The sequence below is a fragment of the Paralichthys olivaceus genome, chromosome 16 (genome assembly GCF_024713975.1).
Source record: "Paralichthys olivaceus isolate ysfri-2021 chromosome 16, ASM2471397v2, whole genome shotgun sequence".
In the NCBI taxonomy this organism is placed as follows: Eukaryota; Metazoa; Chordata; class Actinopteri; order Pleuronectiformes; family Paralichthyidae; genus Paralichthys; species Paralichthys olivaceus.
The window spans coordinates 3241191-3256486 of NC_091108.1; the positions used below are offsets into that span (position 1 = coordinate 3241191).

At 43.6% G+C, this 15296-nt stretch overlaps 1 protein-coding gene across 3 annotated transcripts in view; it reads left to right on the forward strand.

Moving 5' to 3' along the window:
- Positions 1 to 15214, forward strand: part of LOC109639088 (contactin-associated protein-like 4) — a 71937-nt gene extending 56723 nt beyond the window's left edge. For 2 of the 3 annotated variants that reach the window (XM_069510811.1, XM_020102372.2), the window contains exons 17-24: positions 985 to 1203; positions 5594 to 5833; positions 6152 to 6376; positions 7561 to 7694; positions 8631 to 8718; positions 10962 to 11180; positions 11756 to 11827; positions 12552 to 15214. In XM_069510811.1, the coding sequence (XP_069366912.1) occupies positions 985 to 1203; positions 5594 to 5833; positions 6152 to 6376; positions 7561 to 7694; positions 8631 to 8718; positions 10962 to 11180; positions 11756 to 11827; positions 12552 to 12748 (1394 nt within the window). In that variant the 3' untranslated portion in view covers positions 12749 to 15214. The remainder of the gene's footprint in view (positions 1 to 984; positions 1204 to 5593; positions 5834 to 6151; positions 6377 to 7560; positions 7695 to 8630; positions 8719 to 10961; positions 11181 to 11755; positions 11828 to 12551) is intronic. The other variant, XM_069510810.1, reaches the window with a different exon arrangement.
- Positions 15215 to 15296: the final 82 nt, after the last annotated feature.

Consider the following 15296-nt stretch of genomic DNA (forward strand, 5'->3'; position numbering starts at 1 on the left):
CAGTGAACAATGAGCTGCACATTTATAAGCTGACATGTGTGGAAAGTCGTGAATCTGGTGTTGAAATCAGTTGTTTTCTGAAGCTCAATGAGTCTGTTTCATCAAATTCCATTTGCTATTTTTGTGCCTCACTGTGCATTTGCTTATAGATGAGATTTGAAGGGACACACACAGAATCTAACTCAGGGACACTGCAGCAGCAACAGCCTCCGTCCTCAGGGAAATCACTGTCAGCGTGGTTGTTCCAGCTTTGAATACTGCTGCTCTGCTGGCAGCTGCCTCAGATCGCTCTTGTAACGCCACAGCCGGTCCTGAGAACAATTTCCAAACGAAGTTACTGTCGGAAGCCTTGAGGTTCGTTTAATCTTGTTCTCCGCTTCCAGAGAAACGCATCCCCTCCTTCCAAAAACAGGAAAAAAGAGGATTTGTTTCAGAGACACTCTCCGAGATCCTCTCCGTTTGAAAAGAACATGAGAGGGATTGTGTGAGCAGAGCAGAGCTCTTTGAGAGGCGAGAGATTTTGAAAATGTGGGCTCGACTGTTCAGCTCCTCCGCGTCCCATCGGGCCCCAGCGATAGGATGATCCATACTGTGTGTATTGTACCATTGTGAGCAGTTATTGTTGATCACTGGGCCTAATTGCTCACTGTATTGTTTCTTGGATTGTGTTATTAACCTAAAGCACTCCCAGCTGCTTCCATAAACACTTCCTTAATTGATTTGCTACGAAATACATTGTTGAAACTTATTATTACGACAATGGAAGATTTGAGTTACTAGGATAAAAGATTTTATTTCCATCCCGCCCACCCTCAGAACAAAGTCACTGGCACCGTGTTATAAAGACGTTGATGATCTTATGCGTCAGAAGAATTTTTTTAAATAATCTCTATAATTCTGCTTAAACTCTGAGTCTCTACATGACTTCACTGAAACAAACATTTCCTCTGCTTTCGGTAAAAACCCTTCTTCTTGTCTCGTCAGCCTCCACCGAGGTGGTTTTCTCCTTCGACGTCGGTAACGGGCCGCTGGACGTTCTCGTGGAGTCGAACGTCTCTCTGAACGACAACAGGTGGCATCGGGTCCGAGCCGAGCGGAACGTCAAGGAGGCGACGCTTCGATTGGACGAGCTTCCCGCCGCCGCGCAGGAGGCTCCGGCTGATGGACACTTCCACCTGCAGCTCAACAGCCAGCTGTTCATAGGTGAGGAGGAAACACACGAGCACAGTGAACGTTGGCCTCGTTAGTAGCAGAGTTCTTCTGTATCTCACACACACACACACACACACACACACACACACACACACACTTCTTCAGCAGACACAGAACAGATAGAGCAGCTCAGTTCCACAACTTTCACCTCTTCAGTCCAATTTTGTTTTTGATCACATTATCTGCCGCTGCACGAAACCCTGGACTGTTCAGAGCTGATTGTGCTTCCTCTGCTGTTAAAGCAGCTCATCGAGAAATCTGCGTCTCCCTCCGAGGCCCAGAATTATTCATGTATCTGTTTGACCTCACGGACAAAAAACTGAAAAAAAAAGAAGACATTTTACGAGTGGAGGTCATAATCTGATAAATGTGTTATAAGCGTGGCTGTAGATTCAGAAGCACATAATTAATGATAGAAGAAATGGAGAGTAACTTAAAAAAAATTATTCATACAAGATTTTTCCCGATATATAATCAGGTTAAGGTAATCAGAAAATAATGTTTTCACGTTTTTTAATCGGGTTATTATTGGAAACGATTCTGTTTCTGGCTGTGATTAAATCCTCAGAAGAAAAGGGCTAAAAATATTCTTTATTTTCCTCTAAATCTCCTTTTGGCTAAATCCTGTTGTCTTCTCAGCGATATTGGATATAAAAGCCGCTGAGTCTGCTCGTCGAGCCTTCAGCATAAACTCCCGGTAGTCTGATCCGAGTCCCGCGACGCTCGGAGGTCTGACCTCTTCTCACAATCCTGCTCTGAAAAAGAGAAATATTCTTAAACAGCTGTTGGCTCGACGCTGCTGGATATAAAAGTGCTGAGTCGATGATTTGTGATGACATTGGATAAATAAACATGCAGCAGGGAGCAGTGGTGTTATATATACAGATGATCTGCAGATGAACCTGTAAGTGATTCATTAGCAGTCACACTGACGAGGAGAATATCAACAGCTACGTCATCAGAGCGGCTCCTTCGTCTATATCGGCTTCAACTTCTGCTGAAGTTGATTCTCTATTTAAAATCAGAGTCTGTGTGAGAATCTGCAGCAGGAAAAACATAATGAAAATCCATCGGTTCTGATCAGGATTTCTGATTCTGTAAATATAATGTGCGTCACTTCATATCAGTAAACACAGTGCGGAGGGAAACAAAACAACAGTGATGAGATTGGACGAAGGCAGCTGCAGGGACACCGAGGTGAATATTGATTGGATGAATGTGTTTATCTTATAATCCGCTGTAAGTAGCCAGCAGGTCGTGACCATCAGCCTGAACCTTGTATATATATTTACCTCGGAATTATCAGCACAGTGTACTAATGGATTTATTCTGTGTGTTAGATTGGAAATGTGCCGGTATGGACTGGCTCTGGAGGAGAGCTGTGACATCAGCAGCACTGAGGTTCACGTTTGTGCAGAAACCGAAAACCTATTCACAGGTTTGATCCCTGTAACAGCGGATGCGTCCCTCGCTTTTTTATAGTGTTTGTGAATGAGACGCTGAACCCTGGAAGAAGCCACCGGGCTTCAGGTTAATCTGCAAATAAGGTGCCGTTACACCATGTGAGCGAACCACGAACACAGGGATAATTAAGGAGCACCGACGACCCTGGTTTTGCTTGAATAAACCAATTTGTAATTTAATTGCAAATAAGGGTTCCAATGAATATTTGAACCAACCTGTGCTGAAAAAAAAGGATCCTGTATTTGTGGGAAGTCGTCACTAAAAGTAGCAATCAACAATAAAACACTAGTTAAGTCTTCATATATGAAAGACAAACTCTTTCATTCATCCTTTACTGGGAGATAAATAAACTCCCCTCCCCCAGTTTTTAATTAATTTTGTCATTTCTAACTTGTAGCTGTGTTTTGAGTTTAAAATTATTATTATTATTATTATTATAAATCTGTCTTTTAAAACCCAACACGAGAGTCACGGCTGCTGTCCTTCCAGAACCACAGAAGAAATAATTGAACCGTTTTTCACAGGCTGTGTATTTCTACTTGTGACTTGTAAAACAGTGCTTAAGCAATGTTTTCATTTCTTTGTTCGGGCCTTTACATGCAGTTGTTGCAGGATTATGAATGTATCATTAATTCATGAGCACACAAAGCTGCCTGTAGATCTGCTGTATGTGAAATATTGATTTATTTGGATTAACGGCTCTCGGCTTGTTTAAATTCATAAACCCTCTCAACGCAGGCATTGTATTTATTAGTCTTGATTTGTAAGGAAAACTGCTCCGGTGTTTGAATTAGAAGATGCTGTGTTGCTCTGTATAAAGTCAGACGCCATATATCTACACTGTATATGAGTGATAATCCTGCCTTGCTTTATAAGGAGCTGAACTCCATTGTTTAGATTAATTACTTTCTAATCCACAGCATTGTTCATTCTCTCCTTCCTGCATTGTTTGTAGTGGAGATGCTGAGAAACTCCACACGCAGCAGTTTTGAGTGCGATGAAGCAGAAACGACTTCTTCTGTGAAGGTTTATCATCTTTTGTTTTGCCTTGTTTGGATGTTTAATCCTTTGTGTGTTTGTGCTGCGTCACAGTCGATTCAGACACAGTTTGTTCTTCTGTCTCTGGGACTAAAGCACATGCTTGTACAAGGATTTTCAAGATTCCTCCTGCTGTTTGCGTCACGTGTCCCTGGATTATATATATATATATATATAAATATATATATTATCAGTCGATTCTGCAGCTTGATCCTCCACAGTTCAGTAACATGATCTGAAAATAATAATTCGGTTTCAGGATAATAATTCTTCATATTTTTATTTCTATTTATTCACAAAGAACGGTTCAGCAACTGAAGCTGAATATTTTTTGTTTCTTAAAGCTGATATTTGAACTTGGTGCATTAGGCCATACAGTCTATATAATACTACTACTACTACTAATAATACAAATATTAATAAATAATAATAATAGTAATATTTGTAGTGTTTATGAAGTGTAGTGTTTTACCAATACTCAGAGACAAATTAAAACAAATGACTAGAAATCTAAATATACAAATCTGCTCTTGTGTTGAACTTTTTCTTCATTTGAGGAAACTTTTAGACTTGAGATGTGTTTGCAACATTTTGTGGACTGAGATCAAAAGTCGAGATCGCTGTGACCACACGAATCCCTTTTTTGCCTCGTGAACGTTTTGTCTTACGAACGCCTCGAGTTGGCAATTCGTCAACTTCGACAATTCTAGTTTCTGAATAAATCTGCTCCTGCAGTAGAGGTAACGAGTGTGTTTGGATGCTTTTCAGTGGCCTTATTTGTTATTTACTGAGCTTTATTCACTCCATGCACAGGCAGGGTGTAACTACTGGGTTTGACTCGCTGTGATTATAAAACGTGCTAGCTGTGCTATAACGAGAACAGGTTAACGAGTGTATGTGAGGTGTGTCAGTGTGTCACTAATCAGAAGTCTTAAGATCTGAATGTTGAATGATGATTGTCAGGAGACGTGATAAGGATGAAAATGACTCTTTCTCCCTCAGAGGAAATATTTAGACAAGTTTCATATCCTCCGTTGCTTAGTTGTTTCAATAGTTAATGAGTCATATCAGCCCTGAGAGACGAGGCCTTAACTGAGCTCAGTGATTTATCGGTGTGAAACGCTGCTGCTGTACAATAGGAAGTTGTCAGCTTCACACACTCGGAGCCAAACGCCGCTCCGAGCACGATGAGCTTCAGTCTGTGATCACTGCAGAAATAAGAGGGTGTCATGTTGAATCCGAGCGAACAAACGGTGACCATTAGACGACGCTGAGCGCAGCGTGAGCTGACACGTTGAAGTTTGCAGCGTATCCTGTTAGACAAGCAGAAAGACAGCTGATGAAAGTTATGCCCCCCGAAACTGTTATTTCCACCTTCTCTGTGAAAAAGCTTGTCGTCACCTCGGCTGGTTTTTTCATCATTTCATTTGAAGAGAGGAGAGTTGACAGTTTAAAGCTGATGGAGGAGCAGAGGCGACGTGGATCTGCTGCTCATGACAAGAGGAGGAGACGTGAGAAAACCAGAGAGACAGAAAACATAGACTCAGAATTATCAGGACACACAAGAGAGAAGGTCTGAAACCAACAGAGTGTGTGTCATGGTTCCCAGAGGATGTCTCTGGATCCCTGACTTTACCTCCAGTGCCACCTTTTTGTTTTGTGTGGAATGTTTTGCCAGATCTATCTTATGAAGTTTGGTAGAAATGTTCATGGTCCCCTGAGGATGACAGTCTGGGACTTCGTTGCTTGACTTTTCCTGTCGCCTCAACTTCTTCTGAAATACCTTGATGCCCAGAATGAGAGAGCTGAACTTGGACCCTTTTTAAACCCCATTTAAAATCTAAATCTAAAATAAAACGTTGTGTTTCCGTGTGTTCAGGAGGCACAGCGTCCAGACAGAAGGGCTTCCGGGGCTGTATTCGCTCTCTGCAGCTGAACGGCGTCACCCTGGACCTGGAGGAGAGGGCGAAGATCACACCCGGGGTTCGACCCGGCTGCCCGGGTCACTGCAGCAGCTACGACTCGCTCTGCCAGAACCAGGGCCGCTGCGTGGAGAGAGCCAACGGCTTCCACTGTGACTGTGGCCTGTCAGCGTACACCGGGGTCTTCTGCCACACAGGTACACAAATAATATAAAGTCTCATCCTCTCTCCTCCGCTTACCATCTATTTTTAGTGTCTGGTTCATTCAACAGGAGAAAAAGAGCTCTTGTAAATGTTTAGAGGTAAAACAAGATTACATTTTGAAGCTTGAGGGCATGGGGGGGGGGGGGGGGGGGGGGGGGGGGCGTACGTGAGAAACGGCAGCTTACAAATGTTGGTGTTTGTCAACTTAAACTTTAACCATTGATAAATAGATTTTATTCCCTTTAATGAATTCAGATGTTGTGACTTAATTGTCTGTTCATCTGCAAAAATCAACCACATCCTTCCTCCAGAGGTGTCGGCCACCTTCGAGTCCACGACGTCCGTCAGCTACACCTTCAAGGAGCCGTACGAGTTGATGAGGAACAGCAGCGCCCTGCCGTCCTCCATCTACTCCGACATGACGCTGAGAGGAGAGAACGTCTCGCTGAGCTTCAGGACCAATCAGAGTCCGGCTCTGCTGCTCTACGTCTCCTCGTATTACAGAGAGTACCTGGCCCTGCTCATCAACAAGCACGGTGAGGAGGACTCCAGGCTTTTATTTTGAAGGACTTGTTTGTGTGGTTGATGCTGGAGTGGATTGATTCTTGCCTTTTATGTTGTTAAGTTGTCTGCTCATCCTTCCTTTCTTATCCTGCTAGACGATTTTCCTCTCATCCTTTTGTCCTTGTCCTCTTCACTCATTTCCTCTCTCTTCTGTTTTTGGTCGCTCCCTCCTTGTCTCTCCGTCTTTTCCTCCCCCAGTGTTTTCCAATTACTTTCCTCTCCTCCCTCTGCTCCTTCCTCTTCCTTCCTTCCTCCTCCTCCTCCTTTGCTCCGCAGCGTTCCCAGATCTATCAGGATCTGTCAGATCTCTCTTCTCTCTGGATTCAACCCGTCAGTCTCTACTGGCTTTTAATCTGTCCAGCTGGGTCGACTGGCTGGAAAAAGAAATAAAAAAAGGTGTTCAGTGGTTTTATCAGTGGGAGCTGATGGGTGATGCTGAGGGAGGAAAACTTTGCTGCAGCTTTTAATGGGTGACAGGTCAGTGTGCTGCAGAATAAAACAGCAGAAAACTCGCTGATGTGTTTTATAAACTCTGGACTCGGATGATGATGTTGTGAGTGAGTTTGGCTTTTAAGAGAAGGAGGCACTTTGAATTTAAAATCACATTTTCTTCTTCCAGGAGTCTAATAAAACAGGCACTTTGCTGTTAGATTAGCTGTAAATGGATTTTTCTGCTGTTAATGACTCACAGCTGACGGACAGCAGTGCATTAAGGTTTCCTGTTGACTGTGGAGTTGTCGGTAGGTAGGTAAATGTTCTTAAGGCGAAGTGTCCAATTAATTTATCTCGTTTTCAGCGAAATGGCTTTTTTTGCCTTCAACTTCACTTTTACTCAAGACCTCATTCAAGAATAGACGTGTTGCCAGAGCAGCAGCAGGAGTCTGGAGGTCGCTCACACTCTTTCTACCACAGTAGAAATTTTCCATCAGTCCACTCTAACACTTATACACGAGGGTCGCAGGGGGCTGGGGAAAATACAGGCTGAAATCGGGCTGGAAGGCGGAGAACATCCTGGACGGCTGATCTGCATCTTTTGCTTGTAAACACAGCTCTGAATGTAAAGTTTTCATATTTGTGACGTCTGACATGTAACTGTGTGTGTGTGTGTGTGTGTGTGTGTGTGTGTGTGTGTGTGTGTGTGTGTGTGTGTGTGCAGATGAGCTGGAGGTCAGGTTCAAGCTGGACAGCAGCAGAGAAGCAGACATTTTGAGGAGCAGAGTGAAGAGTCTGGCCAACGGACAATTACACACTGTTACTGTCAAGAGACTGAGCGACTCTGTGTCTGTGCAGGTAACACACACACACACACACACACACACACACAGATCTAATCTTAATACTTTGAATTACCTCAAAATCAAACAAAAGTTAAAGGACAGATTAATTTCTCACATTGCCGAGACATTAGACCATAATCAAAATGTAATCATGCTCCTTGAAAATGTGACTATAATCTTATTACACATTTCCATTATTTTATGTCGGTCGGTTTAAGGCTTTTTAGAAAAGATCCAGAGGAACATGAGAATTCCAATTGAGTTCAATGTGCAACCACAGCAGCTGTTATTCTGTTTCCACAGTGAAGAAGAAGAGTAAAAATGCTTCATGTGATTTTTTTTTTCCTCATGTTTTATAGATAAGTCACTTTTCTCAAGGGTAAACTCAAGGACACACATGGAGATCCACACACAGGCAGTTCCATCTATTTACTATGGTAGAGTATTGTGATATTAAAGCTCCGTCAGCACTTTCACTCTCAGCTCATCCTGCAGCAGCAGCAGCAGCTGGACAAACTACACATTCATCTCCACATGAAACACGAAGCATCTTAATCACACCTGCATCTACTGAAACTCTTATCTTGTTAACAGCAGCTTCAGGTGATGTATGAGGTTAACCAGGCCCCAGCAGCATGAATGTCCATATAATTATCAACGTGGTGAGATAAGTAACAAGGTGACCTCATCCTGATTCACTGGGAGCTGAGGCTCTGCTGAAATATGAGCTGCATCTCATCTTATCGTTCTTCTATTCGTTTGAATCATTTAATCTTCAGCAGAATGTTGTGAAGCCACGAGGTGAATGTTTACTCTGGACGAAGATATCGCACCAAACATTTATAAGAGATTTACATTGAACCGCATTTGTTTCTGTTCCCCCAGAGAGTCAGCAAAGTTGGGGAAACTCTGGGGGAATTGAATGCAGGAATTTATTCTCTTCTTTCAGATTAACCAGAACCCCAGAGAGGACTTCAACCTGACGTCCGACGGAGAATTCAATGCCATCAAGTCTCTGGTGTTAGGCAGAGTACAAGGTAAGTGACGAGGCTGTACAGTAATAACATCTGTCGCTGTAAAGCCGTTTTTAGGCTCTGGATAATGAGTCTGGACAATAACGTCCGCACGTCCTCCTGTAAAATCCTGTAATTCATCGTGAGTGAAAACCACAAACAAACAAAACAAGAAATTAAAAAGATTAAATCAGGTTTTTTAAAACAGTGTGCATGTCGTCGGATGGAGCTGTGCTGCTTTCAAGTTCGATGTCAGAACAAATCGAGACAGACTTTTTATTTTTAGATTGAAAAAAGAAAAAGTTTGGCAGCTTTGAAAAGCCTCAGGTCGAGTGTGAATATGTTCAGCATCAGTTAGAGTTAAACCAGGAGGATGTTCTCAAGTAAAGAAAATAATTCCTCTGAGAGCGTTAAAGCACATCATCATGGAGCTGCTGTTCTTAAGTCCTGGACTGGGACCTGTATCACACTCGGACAGGGACAGTAATTGGCTCTGTCATGACTTATTCATGTTCCCTCTGAGCCGATCCATCAGAGACGGACTGAGGTATAAGCTGTTAATAACACGAGGGGCTGAGAGGCCGCAGCAGCCTCAGCTCTGATAACAGAGACTCACGGCAACAGTGTCAATTTGACAGGAAACAAACTGACGGTGAAACGTGAGTCTGTGAAGCAGCTGTGACCAGATGTGCTGAATCCATCAGGTAACACCAAGTAATGATGTGAAGAAGGGAATCACGGGTACAGCGTGTGTCTGTAGGTGTTGATTTGTTTTATTCAAGGAACTTTTTAACATAATATGTTGATATGAAGCAGTGGAAGTCATCGTCAAATGAAGTTACAGTCTCAATAGCGAGTGCCGTCTTACGCTTGTGACGTCAGTTGGGAGTCGGAGTCTGCACAGCAGTGTCCGTGTCCCATCCACTAACATGGAGAACGCAGGGTTTCTGAACTATACTGCAGCCAGCCACCGGGGGGCGATCAATATAATTCCTAAATTACATTTTTAAGCAGTTATTTAGTTTTATTACAGTTTTGTTTTCGGTTCCACAAATATATTAAAATTAGTATCAGTTTTCTTATTTCTACGAGGCCAGTGCTGAACTTTTTTATAACTTTAATATACTTGAATTTATTTATTTATCATATATAAAAGTTGCCTCAATCTGTTTAATACAAACTGATTGTTATTGTCAGCTTAATTAAAAAATCTTGTTTATGGGTTTTGGCCTCGCAGCATCGATATGTGTAAAAATCACAGATGGTTCATAAGGAGTGTTGTGATAACACAGTATCTACGAGTCACGGCTGCACGCCACTCGTTTTATTTAACAAATTCTCTTTTACCCTTTGTCTATGTTTAATTCTCAGTGAGTGAAGCACAGTGTTTTTTTAAAACCCTCATGTCAGCGTGCGACCGGTCGTCTCCTCTGTCGGATCACGATCAGAAAAAAAAAAAGCAGCAGGAAAGTGGATTTTCTGTCGTTTCCTGACAAACCGATCATCCATCAGCCTGACTAATGGACCTGGAGGGGAGACAGAGAGACAGAGACAGACAGAGAGAGAGAGAGAGACAGAGAGAGAGAGAGAGAGACAGACAGAGAGAGAGACAGAGAGGGGTGATGCAGCCAGGAGTGTACGAGCTGAGAGCAGCGTACAGGCTGCTGTCATGTTTCCTGCTGCTCATCACCGTGAACACGTCCTGGTAACAGTCACAGTCGTCCCTCGGTCGTCTGAACAAACACGGAGGTGTCCGGTTAACGTCGGCTCTCACAGCTGTTGTTCCCACTGCTGAGGAGGAGAGGAGGTGGAGGATGGAGGGACTGAAGTCAATGAAATGAACAGAGAGAGAGAGAGAGGGTACACATCTGTCTGGTGCAGTGATGGACTGACGGTGTGTCGACTGTAATGAGGGATCGTGTGTGTGTGTGTGTGTGTGTGTGTGTAACTGATCATTAGAATCAATGTGCTGCCTCTATTGTCCTCCTCTGATAACAGGATAATGTGAAGCAGAGTCAATGAACCTGTCAGCGTTCGACATGATTTGGACAAATCGTCCCACAGGTTGAGTCCAGCCTCTAAATAAATGTTTAAGTTACAGTGCCGATAAATCAAGCTTTTCATTTTTATGCCTCCAGCAAAAACCAGAGGCTGGAGGCAGATTTTTGGTTTGTCCGTACGCACGTACATCACTGGCTTCACAATACAGATGTTTTTATACGGAGGATTAAACCATAATTTGTCTACTTTGTCTCTCTCGTCCTCAGACTCTGACGAGTTGGATCCAGAGCTGTCCAGGCTGGCGTCTCTGGGTTTCAGCGGCTGTCTCTCAGTGCTCAGCTTTAACTCCATCAGTCCTCTGAAAGCCGCCGTGCTCCACCCGGACACCAGCCCCGTCATCATCAGCGGACCTTTACTCCGCTCCAGCTGCGGTTCCTCGGCTTCGGCCAATCCCTACGCAGCGGAGAACAAACACCACCTGTCAGGTAAGAGGACACCGGGACAGGGTGGGGTCGAGTCTAGAAAAGACTCTTTCATACTCCATACTGAAATGGAGGAGGCGGGATTTAAGACCTACCAGGAACCAGGAAGTGAAACCAAAACATATTGAAATATTCAGATTAAAAACATGAGCATATGTTACATCTTGTTCTCTCCTCTGTCTGTGTGTGTGCTCGTTACGTAAGTACACCTTGTCGAGGACGTTCCCGACAACGTGCTCGATGAGATAATTCATTTGGAGCATCGCGGGTTGAATTTCCCGTCACGTTTCTTTCCTGTAAGACTGTTTTCATCCAGCTTGATGTTTCTGTGGCTGCTGTTTTCCCTGAACTCTCTTAATGACGATGCTGCGACTGTGTCTGAACATTTCTCTCTCTCTCCTGCTGTTTATCCTCTTCTCTTATTTCCTCTCTTGTGTAATAATTTCTGCCTTCATCCACATCGATGCTTCGTCTTCTTCGAGACCTTTATTTTACTCTCCTCTCCGTTTTTTCGCAATTTTAATCTTCTATCTCCTTTATTTTCTTCTCTTCTGCCTTTTCTCCCGTCTCCGCTGTAGACCAGTCTGGTTCAGTGGGTTCAGGTGAACCTCTGGTCAATGCCATCAGGACCGACTCGGCTCTGATCGGAGGTACTGAACAGTTTCACCGTCATCTTGTTTGTGTTACAGTGAGACGTTACCCTGAATATTCCATTAATGAGAGATAACCTGTGAAAAGCAGCTGAGGTGATGTGGTGAGAAAGAAATTCCATCAAGATTGAATGAATCTTTTTGCTCCTCTGCTCGATCAGAGTGATTTCAGAGTTAAACCGAACGGTTCGAAGTGTGAAGGTGACGACAGAAGACGTCTTTTAAAACTCTCCGTTAAATCTCTGTGACTTTGTGTCTTCGAGCACAAAGCAAAGCTGAGCTAATTAAACCTCTCGCTGATGGAGGAACTTTTCCTTATCAAAAAAAGTAATACGGTGCAAAATTACATTTCAGCCATATTCTGGAATTCCAATTAGACCAGACCTTTTTTTTTCTGGATAACGAAATTTGAGTCCAAACGTGTGAAATCCTCGTTCGCTGTGTTGAATGAGATTATGAGGAGACGTCCAGACCTCAGGGCGAAGGAGCTGACGCACCCGGGGGAAGGGAGGGAGAGACAGACAGACTTCACAAAGCTCTGTGACCAAAGTCCGCTGTGATAGATTCACTTTGCAGAGTCAGTGTTTCAGTCAGGACACGACAGGGCTGATTCTGGAGCGTGTTGTTGAGTTATTTTATATTTCTGTTCCATTCCTATCAGTAATTCTCAGCTGAATAACTCAGATCAAGAGTGTTTCCAGAGTAAACATCCTTTTCCTTGCAGGTGTGATAGCGGTGGTGATCTTTGTGATCGTGGCCGCCCTGGCGATAACGGGCAGATTCCTCTACCGGAGGAAAGAGACGTATCGAAACCAGGAAGTGAAGGGGGTCAAACGGGAGGACAGCCCAGATTTTCCTTTCAACAACCAGACTGACTCCCAGAACGTCTGCAGTGAAAACCGAAAGGAGTATTTCATTTAGCCGGAGCCGACCTGATGAACCGGTGGTTATTCGGAGCTGAGGTGCAGACGCCTCAGAACCTCTCGCTGCACTCAGAGCCACTGGAGACTTCACTGGCAGAGGCTCCGCAGAAATACGTAAAGCAAAAGAAGAACAATGTCTTTTACTGTATATTGTGTATATACTGATCCAAACAGGCAACACTGCCGGACTTCTGAGGTGTTGATATCCTTCATTCAGAGGCTGTAAATATAAAAAAAGAAATGTAAATGTCGGTTTCATGTCTACAACAATCTTTAGCTGACATCAATTTCATCTTGGAACATTTTAAAGGAGACACATGCTCATATTCTGGTTTATAATTGAATTCAAACAGTCTCCTCGTGATTTAGGAGCTTTTCTGTTTCCAAAAACAAACCCTGTACGACACAGCGGAGGAAAGAAATCACAACACAAGAAAAACATCACGTCTCCTTTAAATTCTCCTGAGAGGAACTGATTTTGTTTCGTGGATTAATTTTAGAATATTCAAACACAACTTCATTTCTCCAGTGCGTTGAGTTTGGACAGGAGTCATTTGGCTGATGCACTTTTCCACGAGGACGATGAACGGATGTTTGTTTAATTGGAAGTGGAAACGTTCATTAGAAAGAACTCTACAGTCGGAGCTGCTGTTTGGACATTTGCTCGTCCGTGGCGCCTTTTTTTTTTTTCTTTGTTGCCGCGTGCAATTACTCTGTAGAGGCTTCCGAATATTTTTGCGTGTGCTTGTTCACTTTTATTTTTTGCAATTTACATTTGCATGTATTGTCAGAGTCCCTGCAGCCGTCGTACGTCCACGTCATATCAAGATCTTCTCGATCCACATGAATTGAACATTTCTCATATGTGATTTTCTTCCAGCAACATTTTTGCTACCAGTGAATTCTGGTGTTAACAAGTGGCATCTTCAAAGTCTACACAGTCTTACTCACTCCAGTCGTGCACATCGCCACGAGCACATTGTGCGTTTGTACCGTTTGACGAGTGGCACGCTGCAGTCTGGCAGCTGCTGGTTGAGAGACTTGGAGACTTTTATACAGCTGGGATTGATTTTTCCACTTCATTTCCATTTCTACCCCTTTTTTTCCTTCCTCTCGCTGCCGTCCTTTCTTTTCTCTGGTGACTTCCCTCCGTCGGAACATGAAAGCGCAAGAAAAGCAGGGAACAAAAATACATCCATGAGCATTTAACGTTTTCAGTTTCCTGTTGTGTGGAGGCTTTCTAAAAACAGGTTGTTCACTCGAATGGGACTCTTCTCTCCTCCGGGCCGCCCGCTGGAAGCTTCCTCTCCCAGCTCTCTGAGCAGCAAAGCTTTTAACACTGACGGCAGCACAGGCTCTGTGACACCGGGCCTGTCTGTCACCTCGCTCGCTGCACGCACAGACGGTTAATGTGTTTTTTCAAATGCTAATCTGCTTCGCTCTGACAGGTGGATTGTGAAAAGCAGCGAGTTGATCAGAATGAGGCGGTGAGATAATCCAGGAGGCGTCAGGCAGACATGTAATGAAAACACATTCTGATATTAGCACTGGAAACGACGCCGCGTGTGTTAATTCAGCTCATGTGTAAAGAGGAGCTGCCGATGGAGGGAAGCTGAGAAGCAGAAAGAGGATCGACAGCAGCTGTTAAACAAATATACACCACCGTCTCTCTCCGCCAGGCCCCAGAGCACTGATGGGATTTTAATGAGATAAGTTGCTAAAACTTTAAAGTGCATTATTCATCCCTTTGTTTGTGGGTTTTTTTCTTTTTTTTAATTCATCTCACAACAGCTGAGGCCACGTTGTTGACACATCCAGAGACTCGACTCTCTGAAGTGACTGTCGTCCATCGTCCTGCAGCGGTGCAGCACTCGATGGCAGAGAGGAACTCGACCGTTGACCTTGACGGTCAGATAACTCTCAGACTGAGCTCAGCTGGAGGACGCTGCTGAGAAAACAGTCAAATAAAAAAACTCCTGAGAATGTGGCCGCACCCGCACTGCCGCGTCTTTGTTTGAAAATGAAAGATTTAGTAGTTCCGTTTGAACACCGCAGGACTGCGTTTGAGTCTGGACGGAAAGACGCTGAGATGTTTGGAGACGATGACGTAGACGCTCACGACCACAGTTTAAAAAAGTCCCCAACAGATAATAATCTGTTTCTAAATGTGCTTTCGACTGAGGCTCCAGAAGAGTCAGGGATGTCAGATATTTAACACATCGTTCTATTCGGTTTTTTTTATTGGATTCACTGACAGTAAGAAAACCTAGAATAAATCCAGTCTCTGTTCTCACAGGAGTGAATATGACGAAGCTCTGGTTCAGAGTTGAAGTGTGTAACTGTTGTGTTGGTGCAGTGACGTCGTGAGTGACCTGCCATATAGAAATATATACAGATTTGATTCATACGCTGGTTGTTTGATTATCTACAAAATCCTGTAAGAAAATAAATGATCTTTTTTTTTTTTTACTTCCTGTTTTTCATGGTCACAGTGTTTGTTTCCACTTTAAAGACGAGTCACAAGTTCAGAGTCGCTTCTGAGCCGA